Below are 18,663 nucleotides of genomic sequence, written 5' to 3' on the forward strand. Positions count from 1 at the left end.
GAACTTCAGAAATCACACATTTTATAAGATTGGCATATCTATGAAATAAGATTGGGTGCCCGATAACACAAAGTTGCTGCATATACATCCACAACTACAAAATGACTGATCTGAGGATACTTGCTTACAAGTTACAACTAAACCTTTATAGAAAATTCTTGCAATTAAAAGACAATCCAATTTGGTGCACAAATTCTCGACATAAAAGCTTGTTCCAGGTGGGGGTTAGCCCACGAGTCTTTAGTCCAAACAACAGTAAGGGTCCCTTCTTCTGCACTAGAACCAAACTGATCAGACGGGGTCTTTGTGACATAAAATGTTGAGTGACGCTTGTTCAGATCTGAAAGCTGAATATACTTATCAAAAGTGACGCCCGGAACTGAAGCTGAAAAATAAGTACAAATTAGACACTAAAAGAAGAAGTTGATCGCAAATTTGGATAATTTTCAGCTATGAACGCATACTCACTATTCAATTTCTATCAAGTAATCCAAAGAAATGTTCCAAGCTTGGGGAATGGAAGACATTTGAAGCAGTACGGTCAGGTCTACTAGAAGAAATGTGAAGCTGATATTTAATGAACCTCTGCTCAAAATAATTTAAAAAAAAAAAAAAAAAAAAAAAAAAAAAATCAGTGCGATGAGTTTTACAAAAGGAATCAATGAAATACAGCAAACTGCATATAAATTAGTTAACAACAGTCGTTTCATATATGCAGGAATAGGATTTTACCGCCAACTGAAAGACAATGTCAGGACTTGTATCAATATGCCAATCTGGTTCAAGCTGTCGAACAAACGAAATTCGCCCATTTTCGGTGCTAGAAAAAAGAACCTACAGATGGTACCATTACAGGAAATTGTTAAGAACACAAATACAAACCACAAGCATATTGTAAAAAGTGAGGAAAGTTTGAAACCAATTGGGTTCTACCTTATCTTTAACAAGGCCACCAGATGTAAAAACCCCTGCCTCTTCTAGAGCCAAAAGAACTTTTTCCTGTACAACAATCACACTAGTTAATGACAAGGTATACTATTGCAAATCCATTGTACATGCAACATCAGAATTAGATCATAATGTTCGATGATATGAATTACTTAACTAGAATTTTGAAAGAACTAGAATCTCTCATCCGAATTATAGAAATAAGTTCTGGAAAAGATGGGCATAGATATGTTAATAAAAGGTGCTATTTTGTGCACAGATCAGTGTGCAGAAAAGTGTTCATCCCAAAGAACTAAAATATGATCGAAGTTCAATTTTGAAATGGCTTGAAGAAAGATGTATAAATTGCATTCTTCAGTTATAGAAATGCACATGTCAAATGATTCATTATTACAACACTGATGGAAGGCTTAAGTGCTGCAATAGCTTGAGCACAGGGGAACAAATGTGCATCAACTCATATACACAGCATTGATGCATCAGCAAACATTGACCCCAGAGAGAAGAGGTGAGGTGGGTGGGTGTGTGTTGGGGGGGGGGGGGGGTTGGGGTTCACATCATCAGACAAAGTGAAATCTATCAAGCACAACTTTCTATGGGCACACCCAAGCACACAAATATATACACAACCAAAGCAACTTTAGACCTACTTCCCTCTACAGTCTACCACAACCAAAAAATAAGAATGCCAAACATTACCTAAATGCAATTGGATAATCAATTACCAGCATATTTGGTAATTTAAAGCATCAAACTTCTCCAATCAACTTTCTATCATTGTGTGCTCAAGTACTGGTGTGTATGCACAACCAAAGGAACAATTGACTACTTGTGTCCATACTCTATAATCTACCATCGCATGAATTTACATAGACCATCATCGCTACATTCAAATATAATAGGTTCTACAAATTGAAGGAAGGCAATCATGAGCTCATCAATATGCACCCGTTGAACCAGTGTCTATATGATAATAAGAATACAAGGAAAATACTATAGAATGCTAATAAATAGAAAGGTAAGATGCAGTGGATGTAATAACATATGTTATAATGACCCCCACTCTCGCATCCAGAATTCTGTCCATAAGATACAGATCACAGAACTTAGTCACCTCCAGTAATACCTCCAGCACAGAGGTCCTGACAGTTGCTTGTTTCTGTTAAGAAAAATAAATAAACAATGCACATTTCAGATACAGTTATACGTTTAAAGAATGCGTAAAAATGAATCTCTCATCCACCTGCAGCTCCTCCGGACTGCTTTCCTCAAGGATGACACCTAGCAGCCGACAAGTAACCTACATACAAACGAACAAGGAGCTGATAAATGAAAGATCAAATTTCTTGTACAAAGAAAGATGATTTTATATATATAATAAGCTAGGGATTTTTTTCGCACTGCAGGACAAAATAACACACAAAGGACAGCCCAGATCGATTCTAGCTCCATCAAACGGTTGTTGAGTGCCTGATCAACCTAGTGATACACGTTTTTAGCGTTTTTTTTTAATACGTCGGTTTAATATCACTTAAGTAGTGTTTGTGTACCGGGTGGATGAGGCGTTCCATTGGTGGTAGACACGGGTTCGACTCTTGCTAGAAGCATTTTTACTGTTTTTCCTTTTTGTTCTCATTAATAAGTTAGACAGTAATTTATAAAAAAAATATATATGCTCCAACATTGGGTCTCAAACCCAGGAAAATTCACAAGTACATTGAAGATATTACTAATCCATTTCCATTCTGCTACATGGGTTTATCTTATAGTTTCTTAGACTATATCATATATCGTTGATAAATCACTAACCCAAAGTGTGCCTCCGCCCTGATGATTGCCTTTAAGGCACGAGGCATAATCTAGTAGATCAATAATTGATGGACAAAGAAACGTTTCCTAGGACTCTTGTATGCATTTGACCATAGAAACATATTTAACATCTAGGAACTTTTCTTTTGGATGGAAAAGTGGTAACAATACATCACATCACCAGTACAACTTTACAACATAAAACGCTGGGAAACAGCAAGTATGAGACACACACAAAAAATAAAATGCAGCAGCGGCTTTTGAACCAGATATAGAAACATAATAGAGAACTCTAATATTAAACATGAGTTACTAAAAAGAGGTTCTTGCAACAAAAGAAAAAAATAGCTAGAGATATCAAACAGATGCAACGTAGTGTCATTGTCAGTTGTCACATGGAGAAACATTAATATAAAAGAGAACAAGACTATAGATTGACCAAGACTCTTTCCAGAAGATTTGATACCATTTTGCACATTCTTACTATGATTAGGTAAAACCAAGAATGCGAAAGGCCCTATGACAATGGTTGTATTAAAATTTATGCATAAAGTTTTAATATAGTTGTACAAACTAATAACAACAAATGACAATTGAGAGCAAGCACAACATTAAGAACACATTGGATTGAGTCTATAATTACATCATGAAAATTCCCGAATTCACGCTCCCATTTTAATTGTATATTTATGTGGCGTCGAGAACCTTTTTAGATCAACAAATCATGAAGGATGTGTCAAAACAATGCTTACTACTTAAGTACTTATCGAAGCTTCATTTCCAAAGATGCTTCAACTTAACAAACAAAGGACTAAGGACTTATCCAAAATCAATCAGCACACTGGAAATGGTAATCTCTAACACCCACCACTCACGCAAAAAGCTAGTTCAGACACCCAATACATCCTGATCTTTAATGTCAACTCCAAGCTAATGACCCCAAGTCCCCAACGTACCTCACAAAGTTGTAAGATGCCCGGATTATATGGAACTCCTCACTCGGTAAGTATGCATAAAGATAATCTGAATGTTTTAGTGTTGATGATTTTCGACTCAGGGTCCTCCTCAAAGCCATTCATCAACAACTTCAATTACTTATCAACCACACAGAAGTTACTTAGTTAAACTATTAAAATTTGTAATTCATATACTAGATATGCTCGTTATGTACCTTACAAAAGTGAACTCAACACCAGAAAATGTCTCCTAACATTAATTTGGAGAGGTTGCATGATAGAAAGTCGCTTAAAAATTGCCGAAAAGAATTTTGACTTAGACTCTATCACAATGGTGTCTATCCTAAATAGCGCCTGGCATTGCTAGGAGCAGAATATGTCTGGAATTTTCTGCAACTCCAGACACCCATTGCTTCTTCACCCACTATTTTTGCCCATCTAAGAGCCAGCACTTTGTCTTATTGCTTGGATGCAGAAATACCAAGTGTCCACACCAGCCATGACAAATTCTACATGTTAACATTTCTTACTCATTTAAGATATTCACTATATGCTATATTTTCTTTTCTTTTTCTCATGGTTGCTAGGAGCAGAACTAGTCTGGAATTTTCTGAGACCCCAGACACTCGTTGCTTGTTCACCCACTATTTTGTCCAGCTACAAGCCAGCTGGTTATGTCTTATTGCGTGGATCAGCAACGCCAAGTGGCTACACCAGCCACGGAAAATTCTACATGTTAAGTTATCTAACTCGTTTAGGATATTTACTATAATATTAGGTTTTTCTTATTATATATTGTTGTTAATGTCTGTTTTACATCCAAGGATCACAGTGATGTATTCATGGAATCTTATTTTTCTTAGCAATCATCTAGGTAAGAAGGATTTAATAAACAATAAAGTATGCAGAGCAAGATGAACTTTAACATGGTATATCTGAATTGAACTCAATCCAACGAACATGCACAATATTAAAGGCTCTGACTGTTAATACGTTATCTGGAATGCAGATGCTGTTACTCTCGTTGATTTATTTTTCCCCGTGTGTGGATATATTATCTTAAATGTCATGAATCTACCAAGTATTATCTCTGAAGTTTTATTATATATACCCTTCATACAAAAATTACAGGCAAAGCTTTTGCTACAAAATTGAGAACAAGCAAAGGGTCCCACTTATATATTCCCAGCATATTAACCTTATGTCCTTCTCCTTAGAGGGAACAGAGGCTCTTTGAAGGAAAGATCCATTCCTTTCAAAGCATTTAGGAATGTGTCAGAGTTATTCATAGTCAACTAACAGCGTTAGGACCAAGGATATAGTTATCTACTTACATACAAATTGCGTACAGGCACTGGTAAGGGAAACGGGAATATGACTCTTTATGTCCTAAAATCTAGGACGCGGTATAGATACAAGAATCCCATCTAATATATTACCTTGTAATTACAAAGATATGCATTATCATTTAGCTTTCTCTTCATAGGTATTATCTTTGTAGCAAACCAATACATTCAATCTATAATAATATTCAGCATCACCAATTCCATTTCAGTGATCTTTGTTTTAATGTCGTATTTAAGTATCGCTATCCACAAAAGAAATATAAAAAACAATTGAAAGCTAAGGAAATCAATGCAAGTATCATAGGACGTAAAACAAGTGTCCAAAAAGTATTATGCGAAATATTGGGTGATGATCTCGGAGTTATCATAGGTTATCTTTCCTTGTTGGCGCCATTCTTCCAGCACTTCTTAGTCATTTTAAATCCTTGGGGACTTTTAATTCAACAGGGCCAGCATGGTTTATTGTCATGAAAGATACCAAATATATGCTTGGCTGCAAAATAGTAAAGGATGAGAATTACATAAAGGGCGTACCAAAGATGGCAAGGAGTAGCTAAGGACCTAAGACAAGTGAACCTATAAACAACTCATATCTCACAGTGGAAGTTTCCTTATCTAGTTTTTTCTCATGATGAGAACACACCGTTGTAACCCATGTTTCCGACCTATATCAAACACTACCATACACTTATATGATTAATCTACATAATCCATTTGAGTTACAAAGTGAAAAAAAAAACAGTATACACTTTCTAAACTTAACCATTTCTCTATTCTTTCCTAAAAACAAATTCAATCCATACTTAACTATCTCAAGGGACTAATCTCACTACATAACTATATCCAACTATGCAAAAAAAAAACTAACTCAAACCATAAACCAAATTACCTTTCTTCCTTCACACAACTTCTGCCTCACTACTTGCCCCAACGTCGGCTACAAAATAAAACAACAAACAAAACCAATCATCAAATCAATCAAGTTATAAACATAAACCTTAAAAATACACCATTCAAACTATTCAAAACTACCTTAACAGGCTGAAAAAACTCGTCAATAACATTCTGAGCTCTCAAATCATCATTTCCAGTAGCAACAACAACACCCCCACTAGAACCACTACCTACATTACTACCACTACTACTTCCACCAACTTGTCGTTTCGGTACTTCTTGTCGTCTTCTCCTTTGATTACTATTACTATTATTCCCACCACCACTACTTGGACTTCTCAATAATCTCCACGTCAACACCATAGCTAAAGCTAAACCAGCTACAGTTCCAACTGACCTCGAATTCTAACATACATAAAAATCAATACTTTAATAAATTTCAGCTGATAAATCAAACAAATCGGTAAATTAAATATGTTTTTTTTACTTACCAAGCTTGTAATGGAGAATAGATTTGTGATTTTCAGTGTTATGTATGCACCGAAACGTTTGATGAGTTGAATTGCATCTTCGTTTGATTGATTTGGTGCCATTTTTTTTTATGACGTGGCTCGTTTTTTGTTTTTTTTTTTAAAAGAATTGTTGAATGGAGTTGATGATCATGGTGTGCTTTTAGGGGGTGACTCGTTTTTTTAAGAGAGAGGAAAGAGAAGGTCAAGTCAGAAAGCTGATGTGTCAGAATCTTATTGGTTCGTGTGAGTCTATGTGTTGCACCTAATTTTTCATCATATTCACTTTTCTCAAAAGTTTGTTGTGTGTGAATTGGGCTGGACTTGGTTTAAGATCCAAAGTATATACGTAAGCCCGGCCCAGCAACCTTATGAAGGCTATAACGTAGATATTGCCTAGTATTGTCTAGGCCATAACTTTTGTCCAGCTCCTGCTCTTATTACAGAACATGTGGATACCTCTAAAGCACGGACGCACCCCTACCAATGGACAGACATGGACGCGCGTTGGATGCGGTCAACTAAACTGCACGTGGGTCAAAATGTAGTCAGGACGTGGTCATTATGGTCAAGACGTGGATTTTGACAAAAAAAAATAATATTAAAAAACTCAATTTTTTTATTTTTTATTTTTTATAAGACTTATGACATATTTTTAAAGTTTGATTATGAAATATTAAACTTAATTTTGTGGCTATTTATTTTTAATAGTTTTGAATTTATAAATATTAATATATTTAATTTAGTTTTTAATATTTAATTTATATAAAATAAAATTATAAATATTAATTAATTTCCACGTCTTTTGCTGAGTCCACCGCGTCAGTGTCTGTGTCCTCATCAATGTCCACATCCGTGCAACATAGGTCGATACTAAAAAGCATTTACTTAATTTTCAAGCTAAAAACACTATCAATATGGAAAACCAAATGAATTTCATTCCAGGTAATCAATTTTCCCTTTGTGTTAATTTTTGGAGAAGCAAGTTGTTTACCCTGATCATCCCTAGTCAGATATGGGTGGGACCAAGGCCAGAAGGCAAACTTGGATTACAAGATCTATCTAAACCATTTGAAAAAAAAGACGTGATCATATCAATCAATGGTTTGAGAAGGCGGCGAAGAACTTTGTTGAGTATACTCAACGGATATCTCAGTCTCGTCATCCAAAGAACTAGAAGCCATTAGCTTATCAATCCTCTGGTCAACTCCACCCCATAACATCATCTCCTTTTCCAAGTGCAGGCAATAGCTTTCAAAAATTCGTGAGCTGACCACGACACTGAAGTCCAACAAGAACAGCAACTCTAACTCAAGTCGATTCAATTCTTTGTTGCTCACACCCCCAACCCGAGCGTAAAATGCGTTGTTGTAGTGCCTGCAGGATAAAAGTCAAAAAAAGCTTTTTGCCTATTCCTTACACCTAAGTGAAACATATACAAAATAAAGTTGAAACTCCCGTTGCAGAACCCTACCTAAAACAGAATCGTGCATGCCATAATACTGCAAAGGAGACATGGAGTCCCAAGGACTTTCACTTTCCATCACTTTTGAAATATATAGAACCTAGCTAATTCAATTATGAAAAGTTGCACTCCATTTAATGGTCCTACATCCTTGAATTATTTCCCTAGAAGTACAATATTGATCACATTCTACTGACAGCAGAGAAAATAAGGCTGATGGTCTACAGAAGTCCACCGAATGGCGGGGTTTATTCCTCGTAATCATGTCCTTGATACAAAAGCGAATGCTTGAAGAGCAACATGGAATGAGTGATGTTACACAAAAGTTTTACAGTACAACTGTCACTTTTCCTAATATGACAGTTGCAAGAAAGATGGAGGTGACATTCATAAAAGTTTAGCAGTATTCACCTCATCCTCGCACAATATCAAGTTGACAACACACAGAAACACTCTTTAGAAACAGCTATTTCTAGCATGGCAATTCAGCCCAAAGTAAGTCATCAAGGTAGCTCAACAATCTAGTACTTGTTTTGGACTCAATTGGAAGTAAAAAATGGCAGTTCAGCTCAGTGAAAATGTCAATAAAACCGGCCTTGTCATCGCCAAAGTGTCAGACTTCTGGCGAACAATTTAATACATCAGGACCCCAATGAAAATCGACCAAAAACAAATTGTGAACACTTGATGCATTAATTGCCAACGCATTCGATGCATTAATTCCACTAACACTAAGACTCAAAACAATCAATCTCGCCAAATTAAATAAAAACTCTTAAAGTGCAAAAACAAAGTGTAGACAAAGAAAACAGAGCTTACACATCGTCAAGCATTTTGGCAGCTACCATGACACTTGTAACGAGCAACCTATGAATGTTAAGAGAGATCACTAGTGAGTCAGGATATCTATGCAGCAATCTATCTATGTAAACATATCCAACCACAAAACATGATGGACTGCAGTTTGTGTATTTGTATATCCTCTCTAAGTACTTCCCTATAGTTATACTTGGTGCTCTTACTCCATCGAACACCTTCAAACTCTTCTTCCCTTCTTCCTTTGCTTCATGTTGTCGTTGTTCTTGTTGCTTCACGCTTACTGCGATCCCATCATTACGAGCAACTAATCTTTCTAACACGAAAGACAATAGGGTTAATACCCTCGGCGGTGCCAACTCAGTTTCTGTCGGCTCGGCCCGCCGTTGGCTCTCCTCCTCTCCTTCTATCATCTAAGCCACCAGCATTTTTTTTTTCTCTGACTTGCTTTTCTTCAGAATACACGTGCATACATGCACATGTTATCTTTTTGGAAGGAATAATTGATGGACACGTGTCATTCTCATCTTCATTATGGATTTTTTAAACCGAGTGGCACAAGAGAAACTAAGAATAAGACCAATGAAAGGCTGCAGCTTGAGGTATCTTTCTGGCAGATTTTGTGTGGTTACCGTTGGATTTGGTGGGTGTGAATTTGTGAACAAAAGCAAGGTATAGGAATTGATAAATGAGTAAGTTTTGATATAAGGGTATCTACCTACTTAACGAAACTGGTCATAACTTGGCAGCAGTAACGAACATATTATCTTGCACAGCACTTGTTCTTGACTTCTTGTAAAGCAACCATGTTCCACCCAGCTGCAGAAGCTACGCATATATTTCTAGTTTGTACACCATCCTTAGGTCACGTCAGTACCTCAATCAAGAAAGAACAAGGGATACTCTACAGTAGACATTGTCACTATCAAATGTTTCTACTTTCTACACTCGTACTAGTGCAAAATTTCCCATCAAATTCTTCCTAAAAGTATGGATTCACGTATCACTCTTCAGTAGTGACTTTATATAAATCTCAACACATTTTTGTAAAGCAGACTAATCGTGTCAAAGGGGTGTAAAAATCAAACCCTTGGATGTCTAATCGTGTATCGACTCAATTTACCTAGAACAGATTACTAGTCAAGCATGTATACCCCCACCTTCATCATGAACCATACCATACACAACAACGTGCATATTCCTCACATGAGGAAAGCCAAAAAGACATGCACAAATAGTTGGAAACTCAGAATACAAAAAGAAACAACACGTGTGAACCTGAGTTCCCTCACTTGCACATTTCACTTCAAATTACATCAAACCGGTGAACGGGCTCCCTGTACAAAGATATAGCTAAAAGAGTTAAACGTGCTACTATTATTATCACTTACATGTTACAACTGATTATTGGATATAGATCCATGACTTTATTATTTACAATACCATGGAATGGAAACTTCAACAACTTAATATCCACACTTCCGCTTTTGTCAACCCTTCTCAACACTTTCACCCGTAAATATGAACACAGTTAAGAACGTAAACGATCCCCTGAAGAATAAAAGAATAGTTGCAAGCCTGAGGAGGATGAAACACTTGAGTTGAAGATTGACCTTCAGGACCTGTAACAGAGCAAAACATTTTAAAGGCTATTAAATGATGTGTTAACCCTAAAAAGAGTGATTATGATTGTACAGTAAGTATTGAAAGAAACCCCCACTCAAGCACCAGAACAAGACCTGATGGTTACAACTAAAAACTAACTAGGACATCAAAGTTTCAATAAACCTGCAGCAATCTAATCTACTCCACATTTAACTTTATCTACTATCTCAGTTGATTGATTTGCATGTGGGTTACAGTACCATACAAAGCACATATGCATACACAAATTCCATTAAAACGAATGAACTCAACCATTGCCTAGGAAAGTCAGATGACATCACCAAGTCACATTTTGAGTTAGAATTACACTTCTAAAGAAGGGGATTACCTCTAATCCAACTCATGATCACTGTTGAGGTGACTATCCATCTTCAGGCTCTCTTTGTTATTATTTACAAACTTAAGGCCAGCTCTCCACCTTCCTTCGCCTGTCACTGTTATTTACATACTCGAGTCGAGTCTTCATTTTAGGGCTGTCATTGCTATGTACAAAGCCCTCAGCCAATTCTGTGTGGAGACCACCCCAACCTTTCTCATCAATTCCATTGCAAAATTCAGCCAAAGCAGCACCTTCTGAACTAGAGCTGAGTGAGGTACAGCTGTTTCTGCATGAAAGCCTTCCACCTTCGACAGCCCAGACTTCTGCTGCAGCAGTTGCGCGCACTCCTACTGCTTTCAAAAGTTGACCCCCTGCTTGGAGATAACATGGTTAGATTGAGAACTTAATCCCACAAAAAAAACAATCAAAAAAAAAGAAAGAAAAAAGGACATCAAGAACAAACAAAGCCAACTGAGAAGAAAATAACCTAACACACAAGGATAACAGGCACATAGCAATGAGCAAAAAGGATTGTTCCTGATGAAGCACAGGAAGATTGATTTATAATTTTGTACTGACGTACTTGTAAGCATGTCATAGTGTGATTCCAACTAATTTAGGTGTTGTATGACTCTATCTACTGTAAGGATAATAGAAATCAGATAGGAGTGCTTAAGAAGTTATGAACATTGTGACCGACATAGACTCTTTCAACTAGCCTAAACATCAATCCATAAATTGAACTAGCCTCCCTAAATTGACAACTGCACAGAAAATTGGATACAATGATGATGGCCAAGTGCCAATACCTGCGTATCACAATTTCACCCTTCACAGTTATGGAAATAATCTAAAAAGTAACTAAGAAACCAAACAGTGGAAGTTACAAGCAAGGATTGCAAGCTAAACTAATTTACGCTTTATTAAATATTCATAGTGACACCATAAAGAGCACGTTAAGATACTAGAACTCTAGAACCATAAACACAATAGAAAGCAAACCTTGACTGCTGGAGGTTATGTGTTTGAAGGTAGTCACAGACTGGTACCAGATCCTTGGACCTTGCCTCAATCACACGAATGGGAAATCTTTCAATTTCAGTTTCCCCTCCAGAACTTTCACCTTCTGTCTCAAGCCCATCCATTACCACAGTCTGAAAGTATATCTGCAGTGAAATTTAAGAATAATAAACTTTTCAAACCACTACAACACCTAAACACCTACTCGGTTTCTAATATAAAAATATATTTGCTTTAGGCATGTCATCCAAATACCTCAGGTTTTGCCCACAACGGGATTTGTGCTTGATGCATCTGCAACTCAGCTTCAGATATATACAAATGATGTCTTTCCTCAGAACCGGTATTGGTTTTACTCTTAGTTGTAGGATAATCACTACTTCCATTTCTCATCTCCTCAGGGTATATTTTATTGCTGTCTCCAATCCCATATTCTCCATAAACATCACTGTTATCTTCTCGCTCTCTTCGAGAACGTCTCTGGCAGATATCCCACTTTTGGAGTGCTTCTACAATAAATCTTGCATCACTATCTGGTGTTGCATCATGAAAAGGAGTTGAACGAGACACTATCATCTCAGAATCTATCCCAGGAGATGCTCGCAAAACATATTGAATCACACTACCAGAAGGTGAGAAAACCAGAAGGTGATATTTTGTCCTCAATGAGCTGGTACCAGCATATATACCATTGCCTTTGCAATTGTGGAAGACAGAAGCAGTAGCACCGGAAAGAGCACTAATCCTTCCCGTAGCAGCTGCAGCAGCACCACTTACTGTGCCTTTCCATCCACTATTCCCGTTCCTTATTCTGCTAACAACAGATAAAGTAACAGGAGGTCCAGAAGCAAAAAGGTTTTGTTGATTGAAGTTTGTTGGACCTGAACTAGGTGGCCAACGAACTGCTGACTTAGGTGTCACCCCCAACCCATTGTTCCCGTTAGTAAAACTGCTATCAATAGACGGTAATACAGTTCCTCCTGCAGGATTAATTGCAAATAAATGACTCGTCCCCCTGGATGAACTGATCATAATCCAGTGGCTGTCTTCACTGAAACTGATGTCTTGTATAACCTGAAATATATTTGTTCAAAGTAAACTAGATATAAAAAGGCTGCTAAGAAATTGTACTCTCGTGAACAAGAAAGTAAGAGATACAAATACAGTGTCTTTACCGCATTAGTTAAGCCGCGCTGCAGTTTGTAAAGATGCATGTAGGAATCATCAGAATTAGATCCTGAAGGCATTATCCGGAAAACATTAAGTGTCTGACCCTGGATAGAAGCCGTCACCAATAGGGTTCCACTAGGATCAAAGCTTAGTGCAGAAATAGGATTCCTGTGTGCTCTAAACTGGGTAACAACAGATTTGCATACAATATCTCTGACAATGACCTGCATTAGCCAAATTCTCAGTCGTCATCATGGAACAGACATAAGAATTTGCGAAACGGGATAGGATTTTCACATCGCAGCAAATTTAACTAAGAAATCGAAAAACTTAATGCTTCCAGGAAAAGATAGCATGGAAGACTAAATTGAAACCTTCTTAGCAAAAAGTAAACAAAACATACTCAATAAACAAACAAATAAATTTAATAACAACAAAAATCATTATACATAGCAAAGTAGACAAAAACGATGCATACCATTCCAGCATTATCAGCATCTGGAAGAAGGCCATTATTAATGGGTTTCCAGCCAGGACTCCTGATTTCAGAGAACCATTTCCGTCAGGTAGTAGCTCAGAGTAGTACCTGGAAAGCTTCTTATATCCTATGTCTCCCAGGGTCACTATACCAGCAGCAAGTTGCTTGCTTGATTCTTTGGCATAGTGTGCAACCAGGCTCCCGTTTGAAGGCAAACCAGAGAGACTTGCAGCAGGTGTTGGACTGACACGGCCAGCATTTGAAACAGCAACTGGACTTCCACTATATGCCAACCACCTTGGACCCACTGCAAGCGGTCCACAACCAATACCTCCAGATCCAGGAACACTTGAAACTAAAGGATAAGTCAGAAGAGTATATTCCATCTCAAGGGTTGCAGCATCAAAACAATGTATCTGCAAAGAAAAATATAGCAGTTAGAAGGTGTTCGCTCTCACCAAAACAGAAAACTGTGAGAGCAACTTTCACATGAATACATACCTGAGCTGCTTGAGAAATAGCTACAACTCGAGGACTGCACCTTACCGAGTAAACAGCTGACCTAAACTTCAGTATATGTACATAAGACTGGGACTTAAAGGAATAAAACCGAACAACTGAAGGACCAAAGTTTCCACTTCCTTGCTCAAAGCCATTGGAAACAATTCCATTGTATGAGGGTGCTGACCCATCTTGAACATTACCGCCCCCAGAAAAGGATCCATTACCAACAACTACAAGCAATGAGCGTGCATTTGCAAATTTGTCCTGTGATCTCTTTGATGTTATTGGCTTTGGTAGCATTTGCAGAAAAGAAACAGGGCCATCATATCTGGAAACCAGCTCCCTTACATTGTTTGCTTCCTCAACATCCCAAACCTGGAAACCAGACCGAAAACCCAGCAAAAGCACTCGGCGAATGCTATTCCCATCACATTCTAACTTGTCAAACCCAGCCCATTGCACCTTTTGTACATGTGAGTAAAAAAGAAAAAACAGTCATGTTATATGAACATTCAATTGCATAAAAGCATCATGTTACACATGCAAACCAAAGAAATTAGTTATGCAACAGACAACATCATAATTCCTCGCCAGAAATAAAAGACTAGAAAAAAAGTTTATTTAAGACTCTTATATGGATAAGATTTGGAGCCAAGCTAAATGACATATAAATAACGCATAATCTCATCCTATTTCAATCAGACATCTCATTCCAGATGACTATTACAGAAAGATGGCCTAATGAATAAGGCTCGGGAAACAACCTTGTCTGCAAACATAAAACAAAATATATCACCATATGAACTTATAAAACCATAATTCTTCTTTCACGTATTAATCTATATCAATGGTTGTCAACTATATATTTTCATTTTTGTAAACTTACAAAAAGCAGAGAAAAATCTAGATTGTAATAGAACTTCAATTCCACTGCTCAACTTCGACAAAGTACAATACTCAGGTTATATAATTGACACTGACCGTAAAACCCTGTAAAGATGATGAAGAAAGAGGGGTGGGTGCAATATTTTTCTTCTGCAATTTGAGCTCAATTATAAACTTGGCCTAACTTCACTTTTAAACCTTATGCCACATGTCAGACTCAATTGACTGCAATAATTAGTTACATTCTTCAAGCTTCCGCTAGTTTGTCGGAAAACTCAAAAACCTACCTGGTTTGTAAAGTTATCATAGGCTATGATCTAAAAACTAAATGAAGCTAATTCATATTGCATATGATAAGCAGTTCTAAACTTGTATGGCTAGAAAAGAAAAACAAGAACAGTCTTCACATTACAATTTATCAAATGTGTTTGGCTTCATAAAAAACATGTCTCAGGAGTCCGGACAGTATTTCGGGCCCTAATCCAATAACAATAAATCTTCTGGAAAGTTATTCTGGTTACGTGATCAATTGTATCCTGAAAGCGAGAGTATTACCCAATTCTCAAATTTGGTGACCCAGAGCAACATAAGCATAACAACTGGATCCCTATGGTAAGAATAGAAAAACAAGTCTACATACCACCACACTGGTTTTCCAACGGAAATCCCCATACCATATTAGCATGAGCCATGAACAACATATTTAGTACAAATGTTCACTCAATGCCTGTGTTCTGCAACAAAACGTCTTAAAAGACACAGACATTAAGAGATGTATAAATGTTCACTCAACGCGTGGTCTTTCCAGCAAAATGTCTTAAAAGACACTGGCGTTACCAAATGTATCTAACTGAATAATCTCAACATGACAGCTACACCGATGCTCTGCATGAGGCATGCTCGGCAAGATGCCCTGTTGTTAATGCCTATTTGGCACATCTGATAGAGTAACGAATCAACAAGAGAAATTTAACGAACCGAACATTCAAACACAAGAAGAACAAACTAACGAATCAAACCTTGTACTCAAATCCAATAATTCATTACCTTCGTAACTTGAGTATGCATGACAAACCACTACAATTTCAGTTGAAATCGCCTGGTTGCCAAAAATTAACCAAGTGAGTTCTCTAACGTATAACAGTGTAATCCCCAAGTCCAACTAACTGAGCTGGATGTGTCATGTGTGACATCTACCTACACTCATACCGGCATTGACATGCATGACAAACACCGCAAGATATACAATATCAAGAACTAATCAGCTAATAATCCTGCCTATTCAACACACTATCCTTATCCACAAGCATATAGATTGGTGTAATGACTACAAACTTCTTTATTTATAGAAACTAAATTAGTTCCTCATAAAATGGTCATGCATCAAACATGCGAATCCAAATATTCCAACTACCTATATTCTTACTACCTCTATCCACAACAAAATGAATCTATCCATTATCTAATACAATAATTCAAGCTAAATAACAACATTTCATACAAAAATACCTGATCACCACTAGCATCTTCGATTTTATCTACAATGGAAGATGCAACCGAAGCTCCAGCAGACCTCACGGATGAAGCAACAGTAGAAGCACCTGAAGATACAGTCCTCAAGTAACCAGAAAGCGACCGAAACGAATTCGGTAAAAAACCATTACTCTTCCCTGATCTTGGTACTCCTCCAATCGTTTTTTGCACATCAGTCCTCATCCCCCAAATCCCCCCAAACTAAACTTAAATACAAAAAGAAGTCTTCTTTTTTCTCCTTCTTCAATCTGTTTCCTTCTTATCATAACACCCAGGCTGTTTCTATCTAAGCCTTGTAAAAAGAAACAGCCCCACCTCCTTATTTCAACTATACAACTTCCCCATCTCCATTTCTCCTCACTGTTTTTTACTCCAATAATTTTTCTTCCTTCTAGAATTCAACAATCAAAACTAGTGAATTCTTAAATAAATATTTATACAAAATTTTATTTTTCAAATATACAAAAATTTACAACATGAACGAATTCAAAAAAAAAAAAAAAATCAAAAGAAAGAAGCGATATTGATATTGAAGATCAGGTAATATAAAAAATTAATAATAAAATAATTCTGTCGTTTACGTCTCTATCTATCTTTTCTCTTTTCTTTCTATCTCGGTTTTCTCTTACTTCGTTTTCCTTCTTTCTATTTGATTAAGCACTTCTTTTTCTCTCTCTCTCTCTCTCTTCTGTTTCCTTTTCTTCTTATAATTAACTTTTTGCTGTGTCGTAATAAAACAACAAAAACCTTCACACGTCTTGTCTTTCTTGTTTCAAGAGCGTCAATGCTTTTTTTCACTTTTCATATGGGTTTGGTTTTCGGTTTTCTCAACGAATTTGGATTACAAACTACCCGTTTTTATTAGGCTGGTTACTTATGTTTCAATTGAAGAATACTATTTGCAGTAGTATATTTATGGTGCTTAAAAATAACCAAACAAATTAGTTAAGAAGCCAAGAGGTAGGAAATGTTCATAACTGAATGGACCCAATATTGGTCGTTGGGGCTCATAAATCTATTGTTTGAGTCTAACCCAAAATATAAATGTGTTGGATTGAACTATGAACCGTTTTAGCTATAGTAACCCGACCCGCTGAAAAGGCAGCTGGTAAGAGGTGAAACGTTTTTAACGTTGGATGGTCAATAAACAAGTAATAATTGGAACTGCATTGCTGCGAGTGCGCCGACTTGGCGACTTCATTTAGTCGGATATTCAAGTCACTACGAGATTTTGAACTTTTGGTCAAATTGTTGGTAAGCTAAGGCGGGAAAATTACCTTTCCCTCCGAGACTATTTGGTGAGCTCATTTTTCATATTTTAAAGTAACCCTTCAAGTTAAGGAGTATTAACTATATGCACAATCTGTATACTCTCCCGTCTGGACCCTCCACCAGCAAAAGGTGAGGCTATATTGCCCCATAGAAGCCTTGAATCCAGCACTCTAGAATCGCTATTAACTACTAAGCAAACAATAATTTTGTGTGTTGCTTAAATTCTAAAAGACACATTTTTCTCAGTTGCATACATGCTATACACTAATAGACATATTTTGTATGTAGTGTTGAATTTGAACATCTTGCCTTTAGGATGTTGTGTCAAATTAACCAATCTCTTTTTAACAAATGGTAAGTTGGTGATATAAATCGAGAGCACATTACCTTAAGTGTTCTTAAACGTGAGAGAATAATGTAAGGGATATTCCGGTCATTTTGTAAAAAGAGGGAAGTCTAAAAGCGTATTGCACGTTTTCAACTCATGTGTTTAAAATTTCGTGAGAGGAAATAGGAAGTAGAAATTAATGAGGAGGAAAAATGTGTGAACCAATATTACACCTAATAACCTCTTTAGTCTCCTCTTTTTGTCTCTTGTCTCTTTTTTTTCTCCTTTCCTTTCCTCACTGTTCCTTTTTATATCTTCTTCCCTTTTCTTATGGTTCGTTGATCCTGCATCCTATCTAGTGGTCGCTACCTTTCCAGCTATCCCTTTAGGGTTTCGCGACTTTCCTACAATGCCTCCCGTTCTTTATTCCTTTATCCTGCGTTTGGTTTGACCCAGAGTCTCTCGTGGGTCGCATATCCTTAGGAGACCCACATCCTTTTAGGGTTTTGCGAACTTGATCATGTGCTTCGCGTTCCCATCTTCTTATTCTACATTGGGCCAGATGACATACCATCTCATAGGTCATAAAAGTAGGTCAATACAAATGCCCACTCTTGGTCCTCGGATCTATATGGATCTGCGGGCCGAGATTCAACAGCTAGCAGGTCGAAGAGTTATCCCGCCTGGGGTCCTTCGTTCAATTCCGAGGCATTATCTCCTCTGACATCCCCTTTCAGTCCCATGCC

At 37.1% G+C, this 18,663-nt stretch overlaps 3 protein-coding genes across 3 annotated transcripts; all 3 read right to left on the reverse strand.

Annotated features, from left to right (window-relative positions):
• Nucleotides 1-6,710, reverse strand: PEX22 (peroxin 22). The gene is made up of 9 exons (XM_086584422.1): nt 6,445-6,710; nt 6,092-6,358; nt 5,949-5,996; nt 2,192-2,248; nt 2,006-2,107; nt 934-999; nt 733-834; nt 469-585; nt 1-385 (listed from the first exon to the last, which is right to left on the reverse strand). The coding sequence occupies exons 1-8, from the start codon at nt 6,544-6,546 to the stop codon at nt 472-474; spliced, it is 858 nt and encodes a 285-aa protein (XP_086440548.1). The 5' UTR covers nt 6,547-6,710; the 3' UTR covers nt 1-385; nt 469-471.
• Nucleotides 6,711-7,380: 670 nt separating this feature from the next.
• On the reverse strand, nt 7,381-9,551 carry CYCP2;1 (cyclin p2;1). Its single transcript, XM_086584423.1, has 2 exons — nt 8,747-9,551; nt 7,381-7,839 (listed from the first exon to the last, which is right to left on the reverse strand). The coding sequence occupies exons 1-2, from the start codon at nt 9,154-9,156 to the stop codon at nt 7,557-7,559; spliced, it is 693 nt and encodes a 230-aa protein (XP_086440549.1). The 5' UTR covers nt 9,157-9,551; the 3' UTR covers nt 7,381-7,556.
• A 419-nt stretch (nt 9,552-9,970) lies between these two features.
• On the reverse strand, nt 9,971-16,989 carry LOC147477583 (autophagy-related protein 18f-like). The gene is given in 9 exon segments (XM_086584421.1): nt 9,971-10,365; nt 10,737-11,098; nt 11,730-11,893; nt 12,003-12,821; nt 12,923-13,141; nt 13,396-13,439; nt 13,442-13,811; nt 13,897-14,361; nt 16,294-16,989. Coding segments are annotated over 8 exon segments (2,400 nt in total). The 5' UTR covers nt 16,501-16,989; the 3' UTR covers nt 9,971-10,365; nt 10,737-10,986.
• Nucleotides 16,990-18,663: the final 1,674 nt, after the last annotated feature.

The sequence above is a fragment of the Coptis chinensis genome, chromosome 9, assembly GCF_015680905.1.
Source record: "Coptis chinensis isolate HL-2020 chromosome 9, ASM1568090v1, whole genome shotgun sequence".
NCBI lineage: Eukaryota > Viridiplantae > Streptophyta > Magnoliopsida > Ranunculales > Ranunculaceae > Coptis > Coptis chinensis.

Coding starts and splice junctions, on each gene's coding strand:
- PEX22 (XM_086584422.1), bottom strand. CDS start 6,546: ATGGCACCAAATCAATCAAACGAAGATGCAATTCAACTCATCAAACGT. Junction 5,997..6,091: donor AGTTTTTTCAGCCTGTTAAG/GTAGTTTTGAAT, acceptor TTTATTTTGTAG/CCGACGTTGGGGCAAGTAGT. Junction 2,108..2,191: donor GCAGTCCGGAGGAGCTGCAG/GTGGATGAGAGA, acceptor TTTTCTTAACAG/AAACAAGCAACTGTCAGGAC.